We start from the raw sequence: 27,250 nt of genomic DNA on the forward strand, positions 1-27,250 counted from the left end.
GTCAGGTGGGAAGGCACTGCCTCAAAGATTTACACTGGTATATCACTTGGCAGCATCTGCACCAGGCTCCGTAGGATGACGTTACCCATATGTGAGAACATAATATCTGCTTGTCTTCAGAGAAAAAGTATTATTTTTTTTACATTAACTTATTTCTAAGGCTCAGAAGAACATTTTAGAGAACCTCGGAGGGGCCTGTCTACATCTAGCAATGTAAAAATATCCTAAGATGCATATAGCGTCCACATAGCCAGCACTTCCCCCTCCTTCCCCTTTCACAATGTGGAAAGAAAGAAGAAAAGAAACCTCATTTTGTCATAATTAATAAAAGGAACTCTACTAATATACACACCTTCCCATCTTCCCACCCAATCCATACTATGCCCACAAGAGTCAGAGCCTCTTCCCTCTACTGGGTTGTACTGAGTTGTTTTATTGCATTTGTACGTTTCTATCATGTATGTGGTTTCTAACTTGTATGATGGTCAAAATACTATCACACTTGATGAGGCTCCCTCCTTTTCACAACTGAGATTCTTAATGATAACCTTGCTAACTATGACCTTAGTTAAGGGGAAGAAGCTTCAGAAAAACTGGGAACCCTTTTGGAATTAACTCATGTGGTTTGCAGCAGGGTTCTCAACCCTAAGTCTCAATGTGTTGTTTGGGAGCCTCCCAGACTGCAGCTATTATTGGGGGGGGGGGGGGGGGGGGGATAGATATTATGATGCTGGATATGTGGAAAATGTGTCAGAAATTGAATTCAGTAGAATACTGTTATTGAAGAATTCTTCTGGTTTAACTGGTTTATCAGATGAAGTATACTTTAGATCTCTTGATTCTGGTGGTATATGAGAACTGTTGATATTTACAGTATGTTTTGTATTTTTTTCCACTTTTACAAAATCAATGGTTACTAACTGATTGGAGCTCTTTGTACAATACTAATTGGACTCCCAAAATACTTGGAAACTTTGGGCCGGATACTCAACCCAAAGCACTAAGCAGTTTGTAAGTCGCTTACAGTCGAAGGCCAAATCAACTCCAATATTTCAAGGTTGGGGCCTCAGACATATCTGGGTTAAAGCGGCAATGCAGAAACTAACCATATACTGGCAAGCAGCTAGCTTGGTGGATAAAGTTAGGAGAGCCTTTCAGCTTTTCTAACTTTATCCAGTCATTTAACCTAGCCAGTTAGTGCCTTGGCAGTCAGAGGATATATTCAGAGACACTAACTTGTTAAGTACCACTGTATATTCAAGAATGGAAAGCTCAGCAAGGTTTAAAACAGGCAGGAGCTTCTCCTGCCTGGTTAAATCCTATTGAATATCAACCCCCTTTTTAAAGGCATAACTCCATCAATTTTGCAGAACAGTACCCTACTTGGAACAGCACATATTCCATGTTGATCTCTCTGATTCCCAGGTCCTTGGAAGGACCCCCTAATTAGCGGAGTTTAAAGGAATTGGCACTGGCTGTGATGTGCGACACACGACAATAATTATTTAAAGCTCTCAATGAAGAGTCAGATCCTCCCCTGCTCACCTTCTCTAGTTTTTCTGCTTTTTCTCGCTCCTTCTCCTCTTTCTTCTTCTTCTTCTCATTGGACACATCTGAATGGAAGACAGGCGGAGGAGGAAGGGTGCAGGGCATGCTGGTAGCTGGCTGTACACTGGGCACAGACATTGGTACCACCGTGCCTGCCTCCCCTGAAGACAGGCTCAGCCCCTTCTTTGACTTGGAGTGCTTTTCCTCTCGATGCTTCTCCTCCCGATGTTTCTTTTCCTTGTGTTTCTCTTTATCTTTTTTCTTTTTGCTCTTTTTGGACTTCTTCTTTTTCTTGACCTCTCGGTAGGAGTCATCAATCACCAGCTGTCCAGCCTCCAACTCCCCACCTGAGGATGAGCCAGTATCCATGGTCTCTAGTCCTGTGAGGTCAAAGTCAGGTGCATCTGCATAGAATGAGGTGTCAGAGCCAAAGCCCTCAGCAACATGTGGCTCTGTCTTGGGCTTCTTTCGTGCAGATTTGGGGAAGCCTGACAGCTCATGTGCCAGAAGGAAAGTAGTTTGGTCTTCCCTCAGGGCCTTCTTGGAGTTCTTCTTCTGGGTAGGAGGTCCCGGGTAGGGGAAGGCCTCTTCTTCGGTCCCCCCTTTCTCCTTCGGAGACAGGATTAGTTTCATTTTCAGGCCATCTGGCTCTCGCAGGGTCAGAGTCTCTGTATTCAGAAAGGGCGATTTGCTCTTCTTAGACTTGTGAAGGACATCTTCAGAGGAGTGTGAGACCTCATTGTGCATCTTCCTATGCTCTTTGCGATGCTCCTTTTTGCCTTCAGAGTGGGCAGAGTAACCCGAGGACCCAAAAGATGATTTTTCTATCTTCTTAGAGGGTTTTGAGCTTAGTGCTGAGGGCGAGCTAATGGATTTGAGAAGGTCCATGGCAGTATCTGTTGATGGGTTAATCACAACTTTCTTTTTCTTCTTAGAAGACAGCTCCGGAGGAGAAAAGTCTGAAAGCAAAAACAACAGCACAGAGGAAAGGTGAGAGAAGAAACCTTGGGGGTCTCCTAAATTGTTCCTTCTAGTTTTTTTTTTTTTAAGGACTGCTATGTTGTAGTGAACATAACTTTGTAAATTAGGATGTGATGGAGACAAGGGGATATTACCCCATCCCAATTTGTCTGTTGTTTCTACCACAGTGCTAACAAGGACTGGAGCTCTCCATCTCCCTTGAGTCACTTCCCTCTACTACTGTTCACGTCTCTCTAGCTTTTCCCACATCTTTCAATTCCTTCCCATCTAAAACTTCTACTCCTTTTACCCTTCTATCATTTTCACCGTCTGATTCCCTTCATCTCATATCTCCTTTTTCTGTCCAGCTACAAACCTTCCATTTCCCTCTTCCTCATGCTCCCCAATTCATTCTTTCTCCAGCATCCACCACCCCACCCCACTGCTTTCCTCCATTCCCTCAGTACCTGACTCCCTGATCAAGCCTGAGGCATAAAAGCCAATCCCTCCACTGCCAACAGCTCTTCATTCTGTGCCAGCACCACCTTTGCACTGCTAATCTAGTGCAAAGACCTGAATTCTGAACATGCTTGCAGTGCTGAGTAGTTGGTAGTGAAGGGACACACTCCCCCTTAGGGCCTGGAGTTAGAATAAAGACAAAGTACCATTTCATCTTGGGTTCCTGATGATAGCATAGTGGTATGTATGACTGTCAGCAGTATGCTGCAAATGCATGACTCTTACCACCTCCTCCCCACTTTCTTCCTTCAAATACCCCCTCTCCTCCCCCCACCCACCCACTAGAAAGCAAACAGACCAGAAAAATACCATAAATCTGACCTTCAAACTCCTAAGGAGAAATTAGTTCTTAACCTGATAATTTTCTTTTCATTAGTCCGAGAATCAGTTGACCTCGGTGCAATGGGATCCTTTTCAACATGTGACCTACCATTGGCTAAGGAGGGAAGATAGAGTAGACGTGTCAATGGCCAGGGCTGCAGTAGTACATCAATTCCCACCGAGCCCGGTTCTTTCCAACAGCTGAAGAATTTGGGCACTTTGGCATTCCTTTTCATAGTCATCATGTCCAGAAATGGACAACCCCAACGGTCCACTATCAGCTAAAAACCCTGGCTGGATAGTTCCCATTCTATCAGGTCCAAGAAGTGCTTGCTGAGAAAGTCCGCCTTCACATTCAAGGACCCAGTGATGTGAGCTGCCGACAAGCAGAGAAGATTTGTCTCTGTCCAACTCATGATGGAGGCCACCCCCACTGCCATCAGATGGCTGAGGGTCCCACATTCCTTCGGCAATATTTAGGTAGCCATGGGTTACACAGTAATAAGATGCCAAACATGCAAATGTATGCTTGGCATCTCATTACTATGCAAATACCCTAATGCAGCTCAAGTCATGTTAGGGCCTAAAACTGATGGTAAAATAACCTCAACTTTTTGCCATGGCCCAATACCCCCACAGACTACGGCCCTCCTGGCTTACACCCTCCCATGGCAGATGCACTCAATTCCCTACCCCAAACTCCCCCCCCCCCCCCACCAATGTCCCAATGCCTCTTTCTTTGTATGGAAACATGACCCCTATAAAATAATCACACAGGACTCCTGCAAGGGATGCCACTTTTTGAAAGGCGCCAGATTAAGCAAGAGAAACTTGGCATTGCTCCTGCCTGAGGAACCCCCTGGACCACCAATGATGTTACCGATACTCCTTTTAGGAGTATTGGAACACTGGGGAGGGGGTGAAACTGGGGGCTTCCACCTTGAGTGGGGGTAGAGGATAGGTAGGGCTTTAGGCAGGACGGGCCTTAAGCCAGGGGGACCCTGTTTTATCGGCCCAATGCTCTCGAGCTGTAGGAATAACGCCACTTGCAAGCTGACTCACGAGCAGCATTATTCCTTTAAAAAGTGATTTAGCAACCTGTGGGACAGAGATCCTGCAGGCTGCTCCCGTGGGAAATCGAAGGTGAGGTAAAAGGTGATCTTTTGCCGCACCTTCATGAATTCCCCCCCCCCCCCCAAGAGTGGAAAAGAGCCGTTTCATTATTCTCATCAAAAAGACTTCCTGCCCACCTCAGGCTCTTGTTCGATCAAACACGAAAAATCTCACCTTCCATACCTGGTGAAGTCCAAAATTCACATCAATGGGAGTAAAGTAGAGAGACAAACAGATTACTCCCCAAAAGCTTAGATACCCTTTGCCATGTTAATCTCATATACTTCCAAATTACACCACATTTTATTGGGCTAGAGAGCTGCGCTGCTGTTTCATGAAGCAGAAATATATCTAATAATGGGCATAGAAGATTCACCTTCAACCCATAAGGAGTGAAAGCTGACGTTCCACAAAGCCAGTCTCAAAAGTGATGTAGCCAACAAGCTAAGTTATAGAAGGCTCTGTTTGGGAGTCCAAGTCCTTCTTTAACACTGGAGAAAATCACAGCCTGCAGAGGGGCCCACGCTCACCTACCTCCCCATAAAAATCTATGCAGCGCTGTGTGAAATTTCAACAAGTTCCACTGTCTGACAAGAATGAGGAACAACTGTAAGATATATAGACAGCAGTATCATACTGTAAAGAAAGATATGACCTGTCAATTGCTCCATCGCACTCTCTAGTCATATAACCCAGCCAGGTCTGCTGGAATGTGTATAACCCAAGTAGTTTATCTGTTCTCTCACTTTCTGTGAGGAAAACCCTGCAACCAGGATTGTGCATGTCTAAGTTCAAAGGATGCAAATCAGATTTGGAAACATTCAACTTTAGGCCAGAGACAGCACCAAAATTGGTAAAAACTGCCAATATTTTTAGCAATTTAAACAGATTCAGTGCAATCATAATGTCGTCTGCAAAGGTAAAATTATGTATCATACCTGATAATTTTCTTTCCATTAATCATAGCCGATCAATCCATAGACTGGTTGGTTGTGTCCATCTACCAGCAGGTGGAGATAGAGAGCAATCCTTTTGCCTCCCTATATGTGGTCATGTGCTGCTGGAAACTCCTCAGGATGTCGATATCAAAGCTCCATCCGCAGGACTCAGCCCTTAGAGAATTACACCCACAAAGGGACACTCTGCCCAGCTCACCACCGCCGAAACGGGGGAGGGGAATCAACCCAGCTCATCCCCACACAAGTGGGGGAGGGGAATCCGTCCAGCTCATCCCCGCGGAGCAGGGGAGGGACACCACACCCGCCGATGCGGGGGGATCTGGCTTATCCTGCAACCGCGGGAGGAGCTGACTGACCCTAACATCGCCGAAGCAGGAGGGGTACAAAGCTGCCCTACAGCCGCACGAAGCGGGAGGGAGCGCCGGCAGAATTTAGGTCTCAATCCAGCCCCGTAAAACGGAGGGGAGAGGAATGCAGCAGCTCACTGTAACACAAAATCGTCTCAACTCCTGAAGAATCCAATTGAAAAGACTTGAACACGAAGTCCTCCTGAACAGGAACTGAAGACTAAACTTGAACCTGAAATGCAACCAGAATATAAACAGTACAGATATCTGAGAGGGGCTATGGATTGATCGGCTATGATTAATGGAAAGAAAATTATCAGGTATGATACATAATTTTACCTTCCATATCATCATGCCGATCAATCCATAGACTGGTGGGATGTACCGAAGCAGTACTCACCCAGGGCGGGACATAGAAATCCCTGACCGCAACACTGAAGCTCCAAACCCGGCCTCCGCCCGAGCAGCCACAGTCAAGCGGTAATGTCTGGAGAAGGTATGAGCTGATGCCCAAGTTGCCACCCTACAAATCTCTTCCAAGGAGACGGACCCGGCCTCTGCCATCAAGGCCGCCTGTGCTCTAATGGGGTGAGCCTTCAGCTGGATAGGCGGCACCTTCCCCGTGGCCACATAAGCCGCTGCAATGGTTTCCTTGACCCATCGTGCCTCTGTAGGCTTGGCAGCCTTCAGACCCTTACGAGGACCTGCGAACAGCACAAACAGATGATCCGACTTCCGGACATCATTGGTCACTTCCAAGTATCTGATGATGACTCGTCTCACATCTATATATTTGAGAGCAAAGTACTCCTCTGGGTAGTCCTCCCTATGAAAGGAGGGTAGACAGAGCTGCTGATTCACATGGAAGCGAGAAACAATCTTGGGCAGGAAGGAAGGCACTGTGCGAATAGACACTCCTGCCTCAGTGAACTGCAGAAAGGGCTCCCGACATGATAGCGCCTGGAGCTCGGAAACTCTTCTGGCTAAAGTGATAGCCACCAAAAAGACTGCTTTCAACGTCAGGTCTTTCAGAGATGCCCTCGACAAGGGTTCACAAGGCGGCTTCTGCAAGGCTCTTAGCACCAGATTGAGATTCCACGCAGGTACCACTGAGTGCAGAGGAGGGCGCAGGTGATTAACTCCCTTGAGAAAGCGTACCACATCTGGCTGCGAGGCCAGGGAAGCACCCTTCAGGTGACCCCTGAAGCAAGCAAGAGCCGCTACCTGGACTTTAAGGGAACTGAGCGACAGGCCTTTTTCCAGACCTTCTTGCAGGAACGCCAGTACTGAAGAAATTGGAGCAGTGAAGGGAGAAAGTGAGCCTGCCTCACACCACAATGCAAAGGTACGCCAAACCCTGGCGTAAGCAGTAGAAGTAGAGCGCTTCCTCGCTCTCAGCATAGTGGCGATGACCTTGTCTGAGAAGCCCTTCTTCCTCAGACGCTGCCGCTCAATAGCCAGGCCGAAAGACCAAAGGGGGAGGGATCCTCCATTACCACGGGACCCTGATGTAACAGGCCCCGCTCCGCTGGCAGCTGCAGAGGATCGTCCACTGAGAGCCTGATCAAGTCCGCATACCAGGGACGTCTGGGCCAATCCGGACTCACCAGGATTATCTGGCCCGGATGCTTTGCCACCCGGCCTAGCACCCTGCCTAACATGGGCCAAGGCGGGAACACATAGAGAAGCTCCTGCGTCGGCCACTGTTGGAGAAGAGCATCTACTCCCAGAGATTGAGGGTCCCGTCCTCTGCTGAAAAAGCGCGGCACTTGGCAATTGGCTGATGACGCCCTCAGATCTAGGCTCGGCTGGCCCCAGCGCTTCGTGATGTCCAAGAAGGCCTGAGCAGTATTCATGACTCCCGCAATGTGGGCCGCCGACAGCTGTTCCAGGTTTGCTTCCGCCCACAGGCATAGCTTCATGGCCTCCTTGGCTAGAGGGGCGCTCATGGTACCTCCCTGGCGATTGACATAGGCCACGGCTGTGGCATTGTCCAACCGGACCCGTACTGGCTTCAGCGCCAGGACCGGGAGAAACTCCAAAGGCGCCAACCGACTGGCTCTGAGTTCCAGGAGGATGATAGACCACTTTGCCTCTGCAGGGGACCGGAGCCCCTGCGCTGTCCTTCCCAAGTAGTGGGCTCCCCAGCCCGTCAAAGAGGCGTCCGCCGTGACGACAACCCACTCCGGGGTCATAAGAGGCATTCCTGCGGACAGCTTGTCTGGCCTCAGCCACCAGCTCAACGCCTTGCGCACCGCCGGATTCAAGAGAAGGCGCACAGCATAATCCTCCGAAGCTAGAGTCCATCGCTGCAGCAGAGAGAGCTGTATAGGTCTCATATGGGCCATGGCCCAGGGCACTACTTCCATCGTGGCCGTCATAGAGCCCAACAGCTGCACATAGTCCCAAGCCCGAAGAGGAGAGGCTGCTAGGAACTTGTCCACCTGAGCCTGAAGCTTCACAATCCGATTGTCTGGCAGGAACACTCTGCCCAATTGGGAGTCGAATCGAACTCCCAGATACTCCAGGGACTGAGTCGGGCGCAGCTGGCTTTTCTCCCAGTTGATGATCCACCCCAGGGAGCTCAAAAGAGCAATCACTCGGTCTGAAGCTCTGCCGCACTCTGCATAAGAGGGGGCTCAGATCAACCAGTCGTCCAGATAAGGATGTACTCCTTTCTTGCATAGGAAGGCCGTGATGACCACCATTACTTTGGAGAAGGTCCGCGGAGCAGTAGCCAACCCGAACGGGAGGGCTCTGAACTGGAAGTGTCGGCTCAGAACTGCAAAACGCAGAAAGCATTGATGAGGAGGCCAGATGGGAATATGCAAGTAAGCTTCCTTGATGTCCAAGGATGCCAGGAACTCCCCTGCCTGCACTGCCGCTAAAACAGAGCGGAGAGTCTCCATCTGGAAGTGCCGAACTTACAAGGCCCGATTGACCCCTTTGAGGTCGAGGATAGGCCGGACAGAACCTCCTTTCTTTGGTACCTCAAAGTAAATGGAGTAACGTACCTTGCCAAGCTGATCTTCTGGCACCTGAACGACCGCACCCAGGCGGATCAGATTGTCCAAAGTCTGCTGCACTGCCACAGCTTTGACCGGGGTCTTGCAGGGAGAGTGCACAAACCCGTCTCTTAAGGGTCGGCAGAACTCTAGCTTGTAGCTGTCTCTGATGACTTCCAGCACACAAGATTCTGAAGTTACCCCGGTCCACTCGCCCAGAAATGAGGATAGGCGTCCTCCAATCTGCTCTGGGCCATGGACCAGCGCCCCGTCATTGGGTACGAGACCCTGGGGAGGACCGGAGGAGGCACCTCCGGGACGGCGGTCTCTGCGAAAGGAATGCTGCTTGGGGGAGAAGTTCCTTATGAAGGAAAAGGGGGCAGAGGAGCCCAACTTGCCCGGGCGTTACCGACGGGCTTCCTGAAACCGTCCTTTGGAGGAACTGGGGCGGGCACCACTAGCCCGAGCCCTGACCTCTGGTAACCTCTTGCCCTTAGACGTGCCGAGATCGGTCACAATCTTGTCCAGCTCGACCCCAAAGAGCAGCTTGCCTTTAAAAGGCAACTTAGCCAGGCGAGACTTAGAGGCGTGGTCAGCAGACCAATGCTTTAGCCAAAGCCACCACCGTGCAGAGACTGTCCAAGCCATACCTTTAGCCGAGGCTCTCAAGACATCATACAGCAAGTCTGCCAAGTAGGCCAAGCCCGATTCCAGGGCTGGCCAATCAGCCCTCAAGGAAGGATCCGAGGGGGAAGCCCGCTGCACCAGCGTCAGGCACACCCTGGCCACATAGGAGCCGCAAATTGAGGCCTGCAAACTTAAAGCAGCCGCCTCGAAGGACGACTTTAAAGCCGCCTCCAATCTCCTGTCTTGGGCGTCCTTTAGGGCCGTGCCACCTTCCACCGGCAACGCTGTTTTCTTAGTCACCGCGGTGATTAAAGAATCCACGGTAGGCCCAAGAAAGGCCTCCCGTTCACCTTCAGGCAGAGGATAGAGGCGGGACATAGCCCTAGCCACTTTAAGGCTCGCTTCTGGGAAATCCCAATGAGCCGAAATCAAGGTGTGCATGGCTTCATGCACGTGGAAGGTTCTAGGCGGGCACTTCATCCCCAGCATAATGGCAGAGCCAACAGAGGCTGAGGGAGAGACGTCCTCCGGAGAGGAAATCTTTAAAATGCTCATGGCCTGCACTAACAGGTTGGGCAAATCCTCTGAGCGAAAGATCCGTGCTGCAGAGGGGTCATCCGCTCCATCCAAGCGGGAATCCGTCTCCTCCAAGGAATCCCCAAAGGACCATTGGGAGAACTCAGATACGCTGCCCTCATCTACATCAGAGGAGACAGAGTCCTCTAGGGCCTGGAAGTCCACTCGAGGGCATTTGCTTCCGGAGGCCTCAACCCCTTGATCAGAGGGGGGAGCCGGGGCAGCGTTTAGCATAAGAAAAGCCTGATGCAGCAGCAAAATGAACTCAGGGGAGAACCCCCTAGACTGTGCACTTCTGCCGCCTGGGCCATGGCCCTAGACGCACCCTCAACCAGCGCTCGCAAGAGCGAGGGGGGGGGGGAAACATGCTGTGCATCCAAAATGGCGTCCGGCGCAAAACTCCGAGAAGGAGCGGCGCGGAAAAAACGGCGCTTAACTTTCGCCACCCGAATCAAGGGCGACCATAGCATTAACGTCTCCTACCTCAAGGGCGGCCCAAGAAGAAGCCGTCCGAGCAGAGTGGCTCGGCCAAAATGGGGGGGGGGGGGGGGGGCCAGCAGCGGTGGATGGGCGCTTATGGCGGGAAAAAACCGCCGCACAGGAGGAAGAACCGGGACACTGACCGGACTCCAAACTGACGCCCAAACAAAGGCGAGTCAGGCTTTGAAACCCCCGCATCCCCGCAAGATGCACACACGCGGTCCGGGGAGCGAATCTTTGCGCCCTCGCCCTCCGACGCCATAAGCCACGTGGAGACCGAACGGGGAACCCCCTGCCCGCTATAAAAGGTAAAATTACCTGCTTCTCGCTCCGAGCTGTAACGAACTGGTGTCCCAGTGAGCAGCTGCAATAAACGCTGATATAAACGTTGAAATAAACGCCCTTAAAGGACGTTCAAATTTTTTTTTAACGGAGCCAGCGGGAGGGGGGAGAAAAGGAGGGACCTGGCACCACCAGGTTTGCACTTGCTCAAGAAGAGCCCTCAACCCCAGGTACTCAACAAAACCTAAGAATTAGGCTTGGAGACCTAGCCAGAGCTGCTGCTGTGTGTGACCACCACCTGCTGAGATAGAGAACATACTGAGGAGTTTCCGGCAGCATATGACCACATATAGGGAGGCAAAAGGATTGCTCTCTATCTCCACCTGCTGGTAGATGGACACAACCCACCAGTCTATGGATTGATCGGCATGATGATATGGAATGTTAGGCACTTAACTTCGTCAGTTCCGACATTCACTGCCAAAATATCCCAACAATGCTTGACTTGAGGGTCCCAAAAAACAACAAGGCAACCAACTAACAAGATCCAACGTGGAAAAGAACAACAGTAAGCCGATAAAAAGAAAAGTTCATTTATGTATCCACTATGCTTACTTGCTCGCTCCAGGTTGTTAAAAACAGAAGCCCAACACAGCCATGTTTCGCCAAGGGCCGCTTCAGGTGCAAACAAACTACTGTAAAACACATCTATTTAAAAACATGTATTAGTAAAATCATAAATACATGTTCCAACCACATATAAAAAGTAATCAAAAACTAAACATAATCATATCAGAACTTATTAAAACTATAAAAGAAGTCAATAAATATCAAATTAAGACAAGTATAGCAAACTGAAAATTGGCATGGACGTACATTAAAACCATACCTGAGAGAAATGCAGAAACTTAAACAGAAAAACACAAACGAACAAACAAACAACAAAAGAAGGTGACTCACCCAATTGGTTCTAAAATTCAACCTTGACCAACTGGTAAAAATCTAATAAAAAGGATAAAAAATGAGAGCCATAAAGTCAAACTCAGTAGTATAAAAACAAGGAATTGGATGAACAGCAGCTAAAGAAAAACCTCCTTTACAAGCTGTACTTATCAGTGTCTCCAACCTAAGCTGCAGTGTAGTGAATCCACTAAAATTCATAAGAAAACCTATTTTTATAGCTCCAGAAAGCATCATCTGCATAAGTATCCAAAAATAAATAAATAAATAAAAACTTCCAAAACTCAAAAGAACTACTTGGAGAGCACTATCCTGGCTCATAAATCACATCAGAAACTATTCATAATAGATATTGAATGTGCCTTTAAAAGCCATTATTGAACACTGTGCACTGCTTGTAGGCATCAGATAGATGGAAAGTTACAGAAGTTCTCAAAAATTCATAACAGAATGCTGAAATGCTCTTATGGATTGTCCATTTAGGCTCTGAAAAAGAAGAAGTACTTAAAACAAAGTTGGAATGCTATTCGCTGTACTCTATGCGTTCCAGCAATGGTTCTAGAATGGAAATGCAGGAGGATATACCATTGACCAGCACTGCTGACATCAGCTATGTATACTGTACAATGCTCTAATGGCAGACAAAAAATTGTTCAAAATTCTAAACCAGTCCAATGTGCAAAATAGAAAAAGACCATTCCACAGTCAAAGAATTTTTCCACATCGAAATTAACGGCCAATGCAGACACGCAGCAGTAACACCATTCTATGGCTGAAATAAGTTTCCTCACTTTGACACCTACCTACCGATCTTTCATAAACCTCACATGCTCTTCTAATCTAATCCAATCTAATCTAAGACTAATACATCACACAAATCTCAGCAAGAGGTTCAAGAAGGTTATCATCATAACAAACCCAAACAGAAATAAGAGGATTTACATAAAAAAAATAAAAACTAAACAAGTGCATTAAAATTTATCAAACAAAACAGTTTTCAACTTCCTTCACAGTTGCATATAATTTAATTCTAATCTGACGTTTAAAGGAAGTTTATTGCCAGATAGCAACAGTCTGAAAGGAAAACAGAATCAAGTTGGCACCTGTAACACAGGCATTTTAAAAAGGGGAATTTTAGGGACAGAAGCTGCCAATCTTTCTGATCTACTCAGAGTATGCAATGGGGATTGGGGGAGGGGGGGAGGGAGGGAAGAGCATATTGAGTGTGTGCCATGGAAATGGGGGGTGGAGAGAAAGCAGAAGCCTCAGTTGACAGCTCTCTAACAACAAGTGAGTGGGAAAGAAGAGGGGCCATTGCTTATTCCTGAAACTCAGCTATAAGAAACAGATCTACTTTTTGTGATCTGCCAGGCCTGGTCACTGCTAGAAACAGGATGCTGAGCTGGATGGACTTCTGTCTTGTGGAAAATATTCTTCCTTAGAAATACATTTTAACAGTAAGTTAGAATTTAGTCAGTATAATCACTTTCTGAATGTGTATTACCTTCACTGTAGAGCAGGGTAAGATGTTAGGAAACCCAGAGACCTTTAGGAATGGGAAAACATTGTAAGTGATTTGTATCTTAACTTGGGAGCAATTTATGACTCCAACATATTATGGATAATCTGATGGTCAAGGGGTGAAGGAGACTATCACAGAGATGATGCAATCATTAGTAGACTAACCTATGCTCCTGTAATAATGAATCTTTTTATGTATTCTTTTGACCCTTTTGTGTTCAAGAAGCCAAATTCCCTATATAAGGAACTGGCCTCTGTCCAGAATTGAGAACACATCTTGTCTGCCATTAAGACTTGTACGTTCTCATATATAAATCAATAAACAATTGTTAAATTGAGCACAGGCTAGTGTTTTGTTTTTTTTTATTTACAGTTATACAGTCTGACTCAGTATGCCTTATTTTACATTCTTATGGCCTTGAGGAGAACAATCAGCAAAAATGAATATTTTGCTTAGTTTCCTTCTGGGCTGGCTGACATCTTACATGTACAGGCCTCGAATTCTGTAAAGCTTGCTATGAAGAAAGCGAAGATCCTACCCAGTGGCATAGCTACGGATGGGCACAGGCCCACTCATTCTGGCTTCAGGCCCACCCAGTCTAGTGGCCCCCAAACACCTCATTGGTGGTGCTGCACTCCTCTTTCTCCCTCTCTCTTCTCCGCTGGCAGCACAGCTTCTGCCAGTCTCTCTCTGAACCCCCCCGCCCCCTCCCAGTCTACCTCCAAGCCATCGCCAGCAGCTAATCCTGTATGCATCCTGCGACGGCCCTACAGGCTTCCTTCTATTGCGAGACAAAGGGAAGAAGCAGATGCCATGCTGCAGGCAGAAGGGGAGAAAGATGACAAAATGTAAGTAGGGGCAGAGGGGGCGGATGGGAATAAAGAGGGAGAGATGGATAAAGGAGCTGCGTACGTCTAGTAGCGCTATAGAAATGATGATTAGTAGTAGTAAAGGAGCTGAGGAAAAGGTTTAAAAAATGTATGTATGTATGTACTGGGGGTAGGAAGGGCCCACCAAAATGGCAGGTCTGGCTACGCTCCTGATCTTACCTGGGTAGTAGAAGTCTTCCGAAGAATGCTTTTTTTTCTTTTTGTGCACATCTGTCCCTAGGAAAAACAGCTCACTGTCCTGGAATAAGAAACAAAGAACTCAGGCAGGGGCTAATAGTGAAGGCCACCACTGAAGAGTAGTTCAGCTGTCTCATAAGCCACTCCAGCAACCTTATCTGTCACACTTTACATACAGCTACCTGGGTAGTCATTTCAGAAAACAAACTTGGTGCACAAGCTGAATACAGCACTGTTATAATATAAGCAGAGAAACATATGGCTATTGCAGCTTTCCAGAATTTTCTAGTACAGAAACAGTGTTGGGCTCTCTGTAATCAGATGTTGAGTCAGGAACGTTGTTCTTTAAAAATACAATTTCATCTTACTAGTGCTTTTGACTTGGTCGATCACCAATTACTGCTATATACCCTGCATGAATTTGGAATTCAAGACAGGGTTTCTCACTTGGTTTCAGGGTTTTGCTTTTTCTCTCTCTAGAGACAAGATCATATTTGGTCAAAATGAGAGATTTAAGCCTTGGGGGGAATCGATGGGGTGTCCCTCAAAGTTCACCTCTCTTTCCTACCCTATTCAACATTTTGATGCAGCCTTTGGGGTAGTTCTAGAGAAGAATATTCAATTGCATGTTTATGCTCATGACATTACTGTTTTTTTCCACTCCCCAAGACTGAACAGGATACTCAATTGAAATTATTACATTGCATTGAATTAACAGAGAATTTGGTTACTTCTCACGAACTGAAATTGAACAGAAACTAAGAGACGAAACCTGATTTGTGGGATATGAATCCAACTTTATGGCTATCAGATTTGAATTATAAACTGGAAAAGTTCTTCCTGAATCCTCAGAGTGGAAGAGGACAGTTTTATCTTGCTGAGAATCAAGTAGATAAGATTATTAAGAACTCAATTATACGCCTGAAAAAACTGTAAGCAGTTAGTAAGTTTTTGAACAGTGTTTTTGTTCAATTCTTAGTCCTTATGTCATTTTCTTAGGTTGTACCAAGTCCCAGAAATCTCAACTTCAGCTGGTTTGTTCTATGTCCAAATACGATTTGATATCTCCCCTACTGATAAGATTACATTGGCTCTCGGTTGAAGCTAGGTTAAATTTTAAAGTCTGTGTTTTTGTTTATAAGTTTTTATATGGCAAATTACCTACATATATGGCAGAGCTTTTTCAACTGTTGTCAGGTTTATCCTCAAGGAATAAGAGAGAAACTACAGCTGGGATTTCCATCACCAAAAATTACAAAATCTCATAAGCTGTTACGCAATTAACTATCCTATCAGGCAACACTAATCTGGAACGCTCTTCATTTATCTATTAGGAGAACTACAGATTATCTTTGCTTTAGAAAATTACTGAAAACTTTTTTGTTTAGAAAATATGTATTAGACCTGTAATGTTCTTAGGGTATCTGATGCCGTTTTAGTCAACGTCTCTTAATAGTCATGATGCCGAATATATTAAATATATTAAATTTTTATTTTGATGTAATTCCTAGTTACAGTCTAGTTGATCTTATTGTTAGCCGCTTTGAACTGTGGGTTATAAGTTCTTTTTAACATAATGTAATCATAAAAATGAATTCTAAAGTGGATGAAAGGAGTTACATGTCCTGTCTCAAAAATTATAAAGCAATATCTTTTTGTTGTACTTGGTTTTGATCTGATGAAGGGAGCTTTAACTCCTGAAAGTTAACTGAACAGTGTATTAAATTAATCCAACAGAAAGGGATCACCTTATTTATTGACCTTTATGTCTTATATTCAAATGGACTCATAGCAACCACACTCCTATGTCTCACCTTGAGTCACCTTGTTATATCCTAAATTTTTACAACAGAAGAGATGGGGTGGGATGGCACTGATGATCCACAGGAAGAAGTGCTTCTGTTCTTCAAGATTTTTTTATTTTTTGTTACATTTGTACCCCGCGCTTTCCCACTCATGGCAGGCTCAATGCGGCTTACATATTATAATACAGGTACTTATTTGTACCTGGGGCAATGGATGGTTAAGTGACTTGCCCAGAGTCACAAGGAGCTGCCTGTGCCTGAAGTGGGAATCAAACTCAGTTCCTCAGTTCCCCAGGACCAGAGTCCACCACCCTAACCACTAGGCCACTCCTCCAGATACTTCAGAACAGGTGGACACCGTTCATATTGGCATTTTACACTGCTCTTAAATTCAGAAACGCTGAGTTGATCCAAGGCAGCATCATGCATGTCTTAATATATTTTAGAAAGCTGAGCCACTGCTCCACCACTTTATGGAGAACGTAAACAGCAGCCGCCTAGTGCTAAGTTTTTAGCTACACAAAAGTGAAGATACATACCTGTAGCAGGTATTCTCCAAAGACAGCAGGCTGATTGTTCTCACGATTGGATCGTCGTCCGCGACAGCCAAGGAGACCGACAAATCTCTAAGCAAAGGAAAAACTTTCTAGAACGCACCGGCGCGTGGTCAGAGCGAATTGCACATGCGCGAACGGCTTCCCGCCTGCAGCGTGAGCTTGCCCTCCTCAGTTTAATAAAAAGCAAAACAGAGATGTAGAAAAACTCCAAAGGGGAGGAGGGTGGGTTTGTGAGATCAGCCTGCTGTCCTCGGAAAATACCTGCTACAGGTATGTATCTTCCCTTTCTCCGAGGACAAGCAGGCTGCTTGTTCTCACGATTGGGGTATCCCTAGCACCCAGGCTCACTCAAAACAATGAACATTGGTCAATTGGGCCTCGCAACGGCGAGGACATAACAGAGATTGACCTGAAAAGAAACACAACTAAGTGAGAGTGCAGCCTGGAACAGAACAGAAACGGGCCTAGGAGGGTGGAGTTGGATCCTAAACCCCGAACAGATTCTGCAGCACCGACTGCCCAAACCGACTGTCGCGTCGGGTATCCTGCTGAAGGCAGTAGTGAGATGTGACTGTGTGGACCGAAGACCACATTGCAGCCTTGCAAATCTCTTCAATGGAAGCTGACTTTAAGTGAGCCACTGACGCAGCCATGGCTCTGACATTGTGAGCCGTGACATGGCCCTCTAGAGTCAACCCAGCTTGGGCATAAGTGAAGGAAATGCAACCTGTTAGCCAATTAGAGATTGTGCGTTTTCCGATGGCGACTCCCCTCCTGTTGGGATCGAAAGAAACAAACAATTGGGTGGACTGTCTGAAGGGCTTTGTAAGCTCCACGTAAAAGGCCAACGCTCTTTTACAGTCCAAGGTGTGCAACTTGCCTTCACCAGGGCGGGTATGAGGATGGGGAAAAAATGTTGGCAAGACAACTGACTGGTTAAGATGGAACTCCGACACCACCTTCAGCAAGAACTTAGGGTGAGTGCGGAGGACTACTCTGTTATGATGAAACTTGATATAAGGTGCATGCACTACCAGGGCTTGGCGCTCACTGACCCTACAAGCTGAAGTAACAGCCACCAAGAAAATGACCTTCCAGGTCAAGTACTTCAGATGGCAGGAATTCAGTGGCTCAAAAGGAGATTTCATCAGCTGGGTGAGAACGACGTTGAGATCCCATAACACTGGTGGAGGTTTGACAGGGGGCTTTGACAAAAGCAAACCTCTCATGAAGCGAACAACTAAAGGCTGTCCAGAGATAGGCTTACCCTCTACACGTTGATGATAAGCACTAATTGCACTAAGGTGAACTCTTACGGAGTTGTCTTGAGACCAGACTCTGATAAGTGTAGAAGATATTCAAGCAGGGTCCGTGTAGGACAAGAAAAAGGATCTAGGGCCTTGCTGTCACACCAGACGGCAAACCTCCTCCATTTGAAAGAATAACACCTTTTCGTGGAATCTTTTCTGGAAGCAAGACTCTGGAGACACCCTCTGAAAGACCCAAGGAGGCAACTTCTAAGCTCTCAACATCCAGGCCGTGAGAGCCAGAGACTGGAGGATGGGATGTAGAAGCAACCCCTCATTCTGGGTGATGGGCCGGAAAACACTCCAATCTCCACGGTTCTTCGGAGGACAACTCCAGTAGAAGAGGAAACCAGATCTGACGAAGCCAGAAGGGAGCAACCAGGATCATTGTTTTGCGGTCTTGCTTGAGTTTCAGCAAAGTCTTCCCTACTAGAGGTATGGGAGGATACGCATACAGAAGGCCTGTCCCTCAATGCAGGAGAAAAGCATCTGATGCTAGTCTGTCATGGGCCTGAAGTCTGGAACAGAATTGAGGGACTTTGAGATTCATCTGAGTGGCAAAAAGATCCACCGAGGGGGTGCCCCACGCTCGGAAGATCTTGTGGACAACGCCCATGTTGAGCGACCACTCGTGAGGTTGCATAACCCTGCTCAACCTGTCGGCCAGACTGTTGTTTACACCTGCCACATACGTGGCTTGGAGAAACATGCCATGACGGCGCACCCAAAGCCACATCCAGACGGCTTCTTGACACAGAGGGCTTGATCTGGTGCCCCCCTGCTTGCTGGTGTAATACATAGCAACCTGATTGTCTTTTTTGTCTGAATCAGAATGATTTGGTTGGGCAGCTGATCTCTGAAAGCCTTGAGAGTGTTCCAGATAGCTCGTAATTCCAGGAGGTTGATCGGAAGACCCTTTTCCTGAAAGGACCAAGCTCCTTGACTGTGAAGCCCATCTACATGAGCTCCCCACCCCAGGAGGGATGCATCTATCATCAGCACTTTTTGTGGCTGAGGAATTTGGAATGGATGTCCCAGGATCGAATGGTCCACCACTGAAGGGAACTGCAAAAGTCGGTGGAGAGATGGATCACATCCTCTAGATCCCCTGTGGCCTGGCACCACTGGGAAGCTAGGGTCCACTGAGCTGATCTCATATGTAGGCGTGCCATGGGAGTTACATGAACTGTGGAGGCCATCTGTCCTAAGAGTCTCAACATCTGTCGAGCTGTGATCTGTTGAGACGCACGAGATATGGACACGAGGGCCAGGAGATTGTCTGCCCTTGCCTGGGGAAGATAAGCTCGAGACGTCCGTGTGTTCAACAGAGCTCCAATGAACTCCAATTTTTGAACCGGGACAAGATGGGACTTGGGATAATTGATCATGAAGCCCAGAAGTTCTAGCACCCAAATAGTCATCCTCATGGACTGTACAGCGCCTGCCTCCGAGGCGCTCTTCACCAGCCAATCATCGAGATAAGGGAACACATGCACTCCCAGTCTGCGTAACAACGCTGTGACAACTGCCAGGCACTTTGTGAAAACCCTGGGCGCAGAAGCGAGACCAAAGGGCAGAACACAGTACTGAAAGTGCCGAGTTTCCAACCGAAATCTAAGATACTTCCTGTGAGCTGGGAGTATCGAGATGTGGGTATAGGCGTCCTTTTAAGTCCCGAGAGCATAGCCAATCATTTTCCTGAATCATGGGAAGAAGGGTGCTGAGGGAAACCATCCTGAACTTTTCTGGGACATGAAATTGTTCAGGGCCCTTAGGTCTAGGATGGGACGCATTCTCCCTGTTTTCTTTTGCACAAGGAAGTACCTGGAATAGAATCCCAGCCCTTCTTCCCCTGGTGGAACGGGTTCGACAGCATTGGCCTTTAGAAGGGCGGAGAGTTCCTCTGCAAGTACCTGCCTGTGCTGGGAGCTGTAAGAATGAGCTCCCGGTGGGCAATTTGGAGGTTTGGATATCAGATTTAGGGTGTATCCTAACCGGACTATTTGAAGAACCCACCAGTCGGAGGTTATGAGAGGCCACCTTTGGTGAAAAAATATCAACCTCCCTCCGACCGGCAAGTCGTCCGGCACGGACACTTTTTCTGAGGCTATGCTGCACTGGAGCCAGTCAAAAGCCCCTCCCTTGCTTTTGCTGGGGAGCCGCAGGGGCCTTGGGTGCACGCCGTTGATGGGAACCAGCGTGCTGGGATTGAGCCTGGACAGGCTGCCGAGAAGCAGGAGTGTACCTACGCCTATTATAGGAACAGGAAGCACCCCTCCAAAAAACCTCCTAGATGAGGAGGTGGTAGCAGAAGACGTCCGGCAGGAGAGAGAATCCATAGCATCATGGTGCTTTTTGATCTGATCGACCATATCCTCTACTTTTTCGCCAAAAAGGTTATCCCCTGGCAAGAAACATCCTCCATTCGCTGTTGGGTTTTATGATCCAGGTTAGAGACGCGCAGCCATGAGAGTCTGCGCATCACTATACCTTGAGCAGCTACTTGGGATGCCACATCAAAAGTGTCATAAGTACCCCTGGCCAGGAATTTACGACATGCCTTCTGCTACCTGACCACCTGGTGAAAAGGTTCGGCAAGCTCAGGAGGAAGTGCTTCGACCAAACTGGACAGCTGCCTCACCGAGTTCCGCATGTGGATGCTCGTGTAGAGCTGGTATGTTTGAATCTTGGCTGCGAGAATAGCGGCCTGATACGTCTTTCTCCCAAAAGAATCCAAGGTCCTAGACTCTCTGCCTGGGGGTGCCGAGGCATAGTCCCTAGTACTCTTGGCTCTTCTGAGAGCAGAATCCACCACCATGGAATCGTGAGGTAGTCGAGACTTCACCATTACTGGCTCTCCATGGACTCTGTACTGGGACTCAACTTTTCTGGGGACCACTGGATTAGAGAGAGGGAACGACCAGTTTCACATAAGAACTTCCCTGTGTTATGCAAGGGAGCCATTGCAACCTCTGTAGGTGGAGAAGGAAAATCCAAGACCTTGAGCATCTCGGCCCTGGGCTCATTCACAACCTCCATTTCCCGAACAAAGGAGGAAAAAGAAAGACTCTCAGGCAGAGACATCCTTCTTTCAATTGGTGGAGTACGATCAGATGGGACCCTATATGACTCTTCTTCAGAATAGTATCTGGGATCTTTCTCTTCCTCCCATGAGCGCTCATCATCGGTATCGGACAAAAGCTCTCTAAGAGCAGCCTAAACCCGAGCCTGTCTCGATGTTGAGGAACGACGACCTCGAGGGGGATGTCGAGAAGACGACCCCTGCCTGGACTGTGGCGAAGCTTCCTCCGCCGATGTCGAAGGAGAGTCGACCCGGGTGGCAGCCGACGCCGATGCTGCAAGCGGCACTGAGGACAGGGGGACCTTACCACAGGCGAAGGACCAGATGCCGCTTCAACAGTCAGTGCAGAAGGCGCAAGCAACCCTGGCACCAAAGTAGACTGGTGCAGCAATCCCTCCAGAAGCTCTGGAAGAAGGGCCCTGATATGCTCGTTGAGAGCTTCCATCGGAAAAGCCTGAGGGGCCGGTGCAAGAGCCGGTGGCAGAATCTGAGGGGGCTCGAGAGCCGGTACCAGGCTGCCAGAAGACCAACGCATCAGCACCTCCTGTATAGAGGGTGAGTGGTCCTCTCGGTGCCGACGCTTCTCGGGTGCCGAATCCCTCGGCTCCCCGTAGCTCTCGGTACCGCGCATGGAAGGAGATCGGTGCTTCTTAGCCTTTGCTCGACGCCCGTCATCGAGACTCCTCGGTACTGGACAGAAGGACATGGAATACTCATGCCTCCTCTTGGCCGGGTCCGACAAAGGTCGATCCCGGGGCCCTGCATAGCAGTAGGCCTCGAGACAGGTGGCGACCCACTTGATGCCTCGCTGCTCTCAGTGCGATATGGTCGTTTGGCAGCCATTACCTGCGCTCTCGAAGTCTATGCAGACGTCGACGACCTCGGTACCGATGCCGACATCGAAGGACCGGACCGATCCGCAAAAAGGTTTTCACGTTGAGTCTCCCAAGACACTTAGGTCTGTTTTTTCATTAAAGAACATAGCTTACAAGCAGCTGGCAAATGATCAGGCCCAAGGCACTGGAGACACCACACGTGTGGGTCGGTACCCGAGATGGTCCGGTTGCACTGAGTACAACGCTTGAAGCTGCTGGGTGTCCTCGATGACATGGACAGAAAAACGGCGGCTGCGAAATTAAAGGACTCGATTGTGCCAATTAAAAGGGCACAAAAAAGGAAAATAAAACCCGGCCGCGACGAAAAAAGAAGGAAACAAACTTTAGTGGAAAAACTAAAGAAACAAAGGGAAAATTACATTTTTTTTTTTTTAAATTCTACGAAAAAAAAACCACAAAAACGAAGAAAAAGGGGAGCGGTAATGCTAGAAGTCCCCTGGGCCAAAAATGAATACCATGTCACTCCAGACGCGGATGAAAAAGAACTGAGGGCACGCTAGCGCTGCAGTAGGAAGCCGTTCGCGCATACGCAGTTCGCTCTGCCCACGCGCCGGTGCGTTCTAGAAAGTTTTTGTTTGCTCAGTGATTTGCTGGTCTCCTGGGCAGTCGCGGACGACGACCCAATCGTGAGAACAAGCAGCCTTCTTGTCCTCGGAGAATACGTAGCACACTTATCCAGAGTATGAAGCATCGTACTGCACTAAAATTCCAACTCTTTGAGGATAGGCACACCATGCAAAATATTCCCCAGCAAACAGCAATTCGTGCCACCATTTCAGAATCTTCCTACAACTAAGAGCAGCCACTTTGGACCAGTTGACCGGTTCATGCTATTTGTGACAAAAGCCAACAGGAACCAATCATGATCTAGTAAGGGCGAGCTAATATGATAAATTTTGCTGCTAAACGATAGCTCTCATGAGTCAATTAATTCTGGCTGAGGGAGGGGGATTAAGGATCTTGAAAAATAATTACTTAGCATTTTTAAACTGAAGGCATTGAGGGTTTAACCCATGACAAAACGCATCCCTTCCGATTCTCAGCAGTCAGATGACTGGAGCAAGCCCATTAAGAGCAGCAAGTGACACAGAGGTGAGCAATTAGCTTTTCATCTCTACTACTACTACTATTAAACATTTCTATAGCGCTACTAGACTTACGCAGCGCTGTACAAATTAACATGAAAAGACAGTCCCTGCTCAACAGAGCTTACAATCTAAATTGAACAGACGAACAGACAGCTAGGGGTGGGGAAATTGCAGTGGTAGGGGTGATAAGTGAGGGTGTTGAGTAAGAGAGTCATGGTTAGGAGTCGAAAGCAGTAGCAAAGAGGTGGGCTTTATGCCTAGACTTGAAGACAGCCAGAGACTGAGCCTGACGTACTGGCTCAGGGAGTCAGTCTCTATTATCTTTCTGTCACTCTCATCCCAAAACAAGCTGGAAATCAGTACTTTTCCACAGCAGGGGGTGGGGTGTGGGAGGAGGCTTAAAACCCTGTAGCGCTATAGAAGTGTTAAGTAGTAGTAGTAGGATGGGACTTATAAGCAAAACAAGTAAGGTAGTGGAGATAGTAAAAACAACCAGAACCCACTCTGATGGCTCCCACAGACTTGAGAGGGATCTATTAACCACCTTAGCATTAACCGAAGAAAAACTGAGCACTTCCCAGTATAACTGCAGAACTGGGCAGACTCCGGAATGCGACAGGAAATGAAGTGGCAGCACAAACATGGAGACAGCACTTGACAGCTGCCATGAACTTTATGTCTCTTGGAGGACTTGCAGACCTGAGCAGCAATCTCCTCCTCTTCTCGCAGCAGATCCTTGTAGGAACGTTTCTTCTCTCGCTGACTCCTCCCAGCTACCAGTCCTGGCTCATCAATACCCTTGTCATTGTCTAAATACTCTGGAACTGCCACCAGAAGAGGGAAAGCATGTGGAAAGAAACAAAACAATCTATAAAGCATCACAGGCAATGCAGTGCAATACAAGAGTCACAGTTTCTTAATAAGTTAGGTTGGTAGCAGGTTACCTTCCTTTTTTCTGGAGTCATCGTAAGCCATGGCGGTCTCCAAAGAGACATGCGTACATGCAAGGATTCTGGGCTGAGAGCAGGCAGCCCCTTTACATCAACAAGATCAGGTCTGGTAAAACAAAACCCATAAAGACCATTGAGACAGTAGCACTGGGGAGTTTTCTACTACAAGTCTTGCAGAATATGTGAAATATTTGGTCATCACAGTAAGAGAAACCCTTTACATACATAAACAAAAATATAGACTATGCTGTCCTCAGGTTCTGCCTCTCTCAAAGTATTTTTTGATTTACAGTCCATCTTTCCTTATTAATGGACCCTGCCCCCCCCCACAAAAAAAAACAAAAACCAGTAGTTGCCGCCTCAGAATGCTTTAGAAATAACAAGGCTTTCAGTGTTACAACCATATCCCAGGCTATTCTGATTGCTTGTTCAGGTAAGGGAGCAGAGTAAGAGAAAAGATGAGACATACAGGCAGATTTTCAAATAGGCAACAACTTTCCTCCTTCAAATATTTTGTAATAAAAGCCATCAGGGTAAAAAGGAGAAATTAGGTCTTACCTATTTATTTGCTCTCCTTTAGTCCCTCCAGACTGGCAAGTTATGAACTCCTACCAGTAGGTGGAGACTGAGAATTCTAGAATTCTAAGTAAGCCTATAACTGCCCTGTGCAGTCCCTCTCGGAGTCAGTATTTCCATCCCAGAGCAGATCTTGAAGGAACTCCAGAAATTCTCTCTCAACATCCCACTCAAATAACCTTCTTTGAGCTGCACTTATGCTAAACGAGCCTTGCTCACTTAATATTTTTCTTTTAAAAATATATTTAACAACCATTTTACTTTAATATTTTACGAGCAGATTTACCTCTCAAGTTTCCAAAGATGGGAGAAAACATGGTCTAGTTATTTCAGAGGATATTTTCTGAAGTCTGATCTGTAAACCTTTAAGTAAAACTAACCTTTGTGACTTATTGAGAAAAGCAATACAAATTTGTTTGTACAGCCTACATCTCTCCTAAGAGTGTTTTGTCTGATGGGCATTGCACAGACAGTTGTTCAAAATGTGGGACATCTGATGCTACTCTTGGTCACTTGTTTTGGTCCTGTGCATTTAATCCAGCAATTCTGGAGGGACATGACTTAAGACATATACCCAAAATGTGTACAGTTTCCCACTTTCACCTTAGAGTTTTCTAGTTGATTAATTATTCAATTTTTATTGAGAGCTTCTGAAAGAATAACACTACAGAATACAGTCCAAGCAAACATAATAAAAAGCTTATCAAAAATTATAATTAGTCCAATAAAACGTCACATTATCTATATTAATAAATCCCACCTTGAACGTTCTGAAGCTCACTCCAAGGCAGAGAAACTCACTCCAAGGCAGAGAAGCACAAAAATCCTGTAGTCTTCATAGGCTAGGACCAGTCACCCTCACTCATAGACCCGCCCTCAGCCACTCCCCATCTATATTAATAAATCTCACCTCAACATTCTGAAGACAACCTGCTGAAGCCATCTGCAAAATCCCTAAACAGTTCGTAAGTTCATGGTGGTGAAGCCATCCAACTCACCTTGTCTCTCTGCCCCGCCCTCGAGGGCGGAACACAGAGAGTAAAGGGATCCATAAAGGCACCCCTACCAACTGGCAACCCCCTCCAACAAACAACGACCCAGGCAGGGGGAGTGTTTCCATACTCCTCCCCCTGCCTAGGAATCGCTACAGACTGCTGGCAAACTCCCCAACCACACGACCACAAAGTCACCCGCAACCCCCCCCCACACACAAACACACACACAACGCAAACACACACACAAACACACGCAAACACACACACACACACACAAACGCAAACACACACACAAACACACGCAAACACATACACACAAACACACACACAAACACACATACATAAACGCACACACAAACACATAAACACACACGCAAACGTACACACAAACACACGCACACACATACATAAACGCACACACAAACACACACACACACATACATAAACGCACACACAAACACACACACACACATACATAAACGCACACACAAACACACACACACATAAACACACACAAGCACATACACACACAAACACACACACAAGCACATACACATAAACACACACAAGCACATACACATAAACACACACGCAAACGTACACACAAACGCACACACATAAACGCACACACACACAAACACACATACATAAACGCACACACAAACACACACGCAAACGTACACACAAACACACGCACACACATACATAAACGCACACACAAACACACACACACATAAACACACACAAGCACATACACACAAACACACACACACACAAGCACATACACATAAACACACACAAGCACATACACATAAACACACACAAACACACACAAGCACATACACACACAAACACACACACACACAAGCACATACACATAAACACACACAAGCACATACACATAACACACACAAACACACACAAGCACATACACACACAAACACACACACACACAAGCACATACACATAAACACACACAAGCACATACACATAAACACACACAAGCACATACACATAAACACACACAAACACACACAAGCACATACACACACAAACAAGCACATACACACACAAACACACACACACACACACACAAACACACACACAAACGCACACACAAGCACACACACAAACACACACAAACACACACAAGCACACACAAGCACACACAAGCACACACAAGCACACACACACACACACACAAACGCAAACACACACACAAAGACATGCAAACACACACACAAACGCAAACGCAAACACACACACAAACACACGCAAACACACACACACAAACGCAAACACACACACAAACGCAAACACACACACAAACACACGCAAACACACACACACAAACGCAAACACACACACAAGCACATACACACACAAGCACATACACACACAAGCACATACACACACAAGCACATACACACAAACACACACACACACACACACATAAACACACACAAACACACACAAGCACACACACACACATAAACACACACAAACACACACAAGCACACACACACACACAAACGCAAACACACACACAAAGACATGCAAACACTCACACAAACGCAAACACACACACAAACACACGCAAACACACACACACAAACGCAAACACACACACAAGCACATACACACACAAGCACATACACACAAACACACACACACACACACAAACACACATACATAAACGCACACACAA

General features: G+C 47.0%; 1 protein-coding gene across 6 annotated transcripts in view; it reads right to left on the reverse strand.

Moving 5' to 3' along the window:
* HMGXB4 (HMG-box containing 4) overlaps positions 1 to 27,250 on the reverse strand; it is a 160,677-nt gene that overhangs the window by 77,851 nt on the left and 55,576 nt on the right. For all 6 annotated transcript variants that reach the window (XM_030208126.1, XM_030208101.1, XM_030208116.1 and 3 more), the window contains exons 2-5: positions 23,966 to 24,077; positions 23,721 to 23,845; positions 14,269 to 14,347; positions 1,546 to 2,507 (exon numbers count right to left, since the gene is read on the reverse strand). In XM_030208126.1, the coding sequence (XP_030063986.1) occupies positions 1,546 to 2,507; positions 14,269 to 14,347; positions 23,721 to 23,845; positions 23,966 to 23,996 (1,197 nt within the window). In that variant the 5' untranslated portion in view covers positions 23,997 to 24,077. The remainder of the gene's footprint in view (positions 1 to 1,545; positions 2,508 to 14,268; positions 14,348 to 23,720; positions 23,846 to 23,965; positions 24,078 to 27,250) is intronic.

Source organism: Microcaecilia unicolor, chromosome 1 (genome assembly GCF_901765095.1).
Source record: "Microcaecilia unicolor chromosome 1, aMicUni1.1, whole genome shotgun sequence".
NCBI lineage: Eukaryota > Metazoa > Chordata > Amphibia > Gymnophiona > Siphonopidae > Microcaecilia > Microcaecilia unicolor.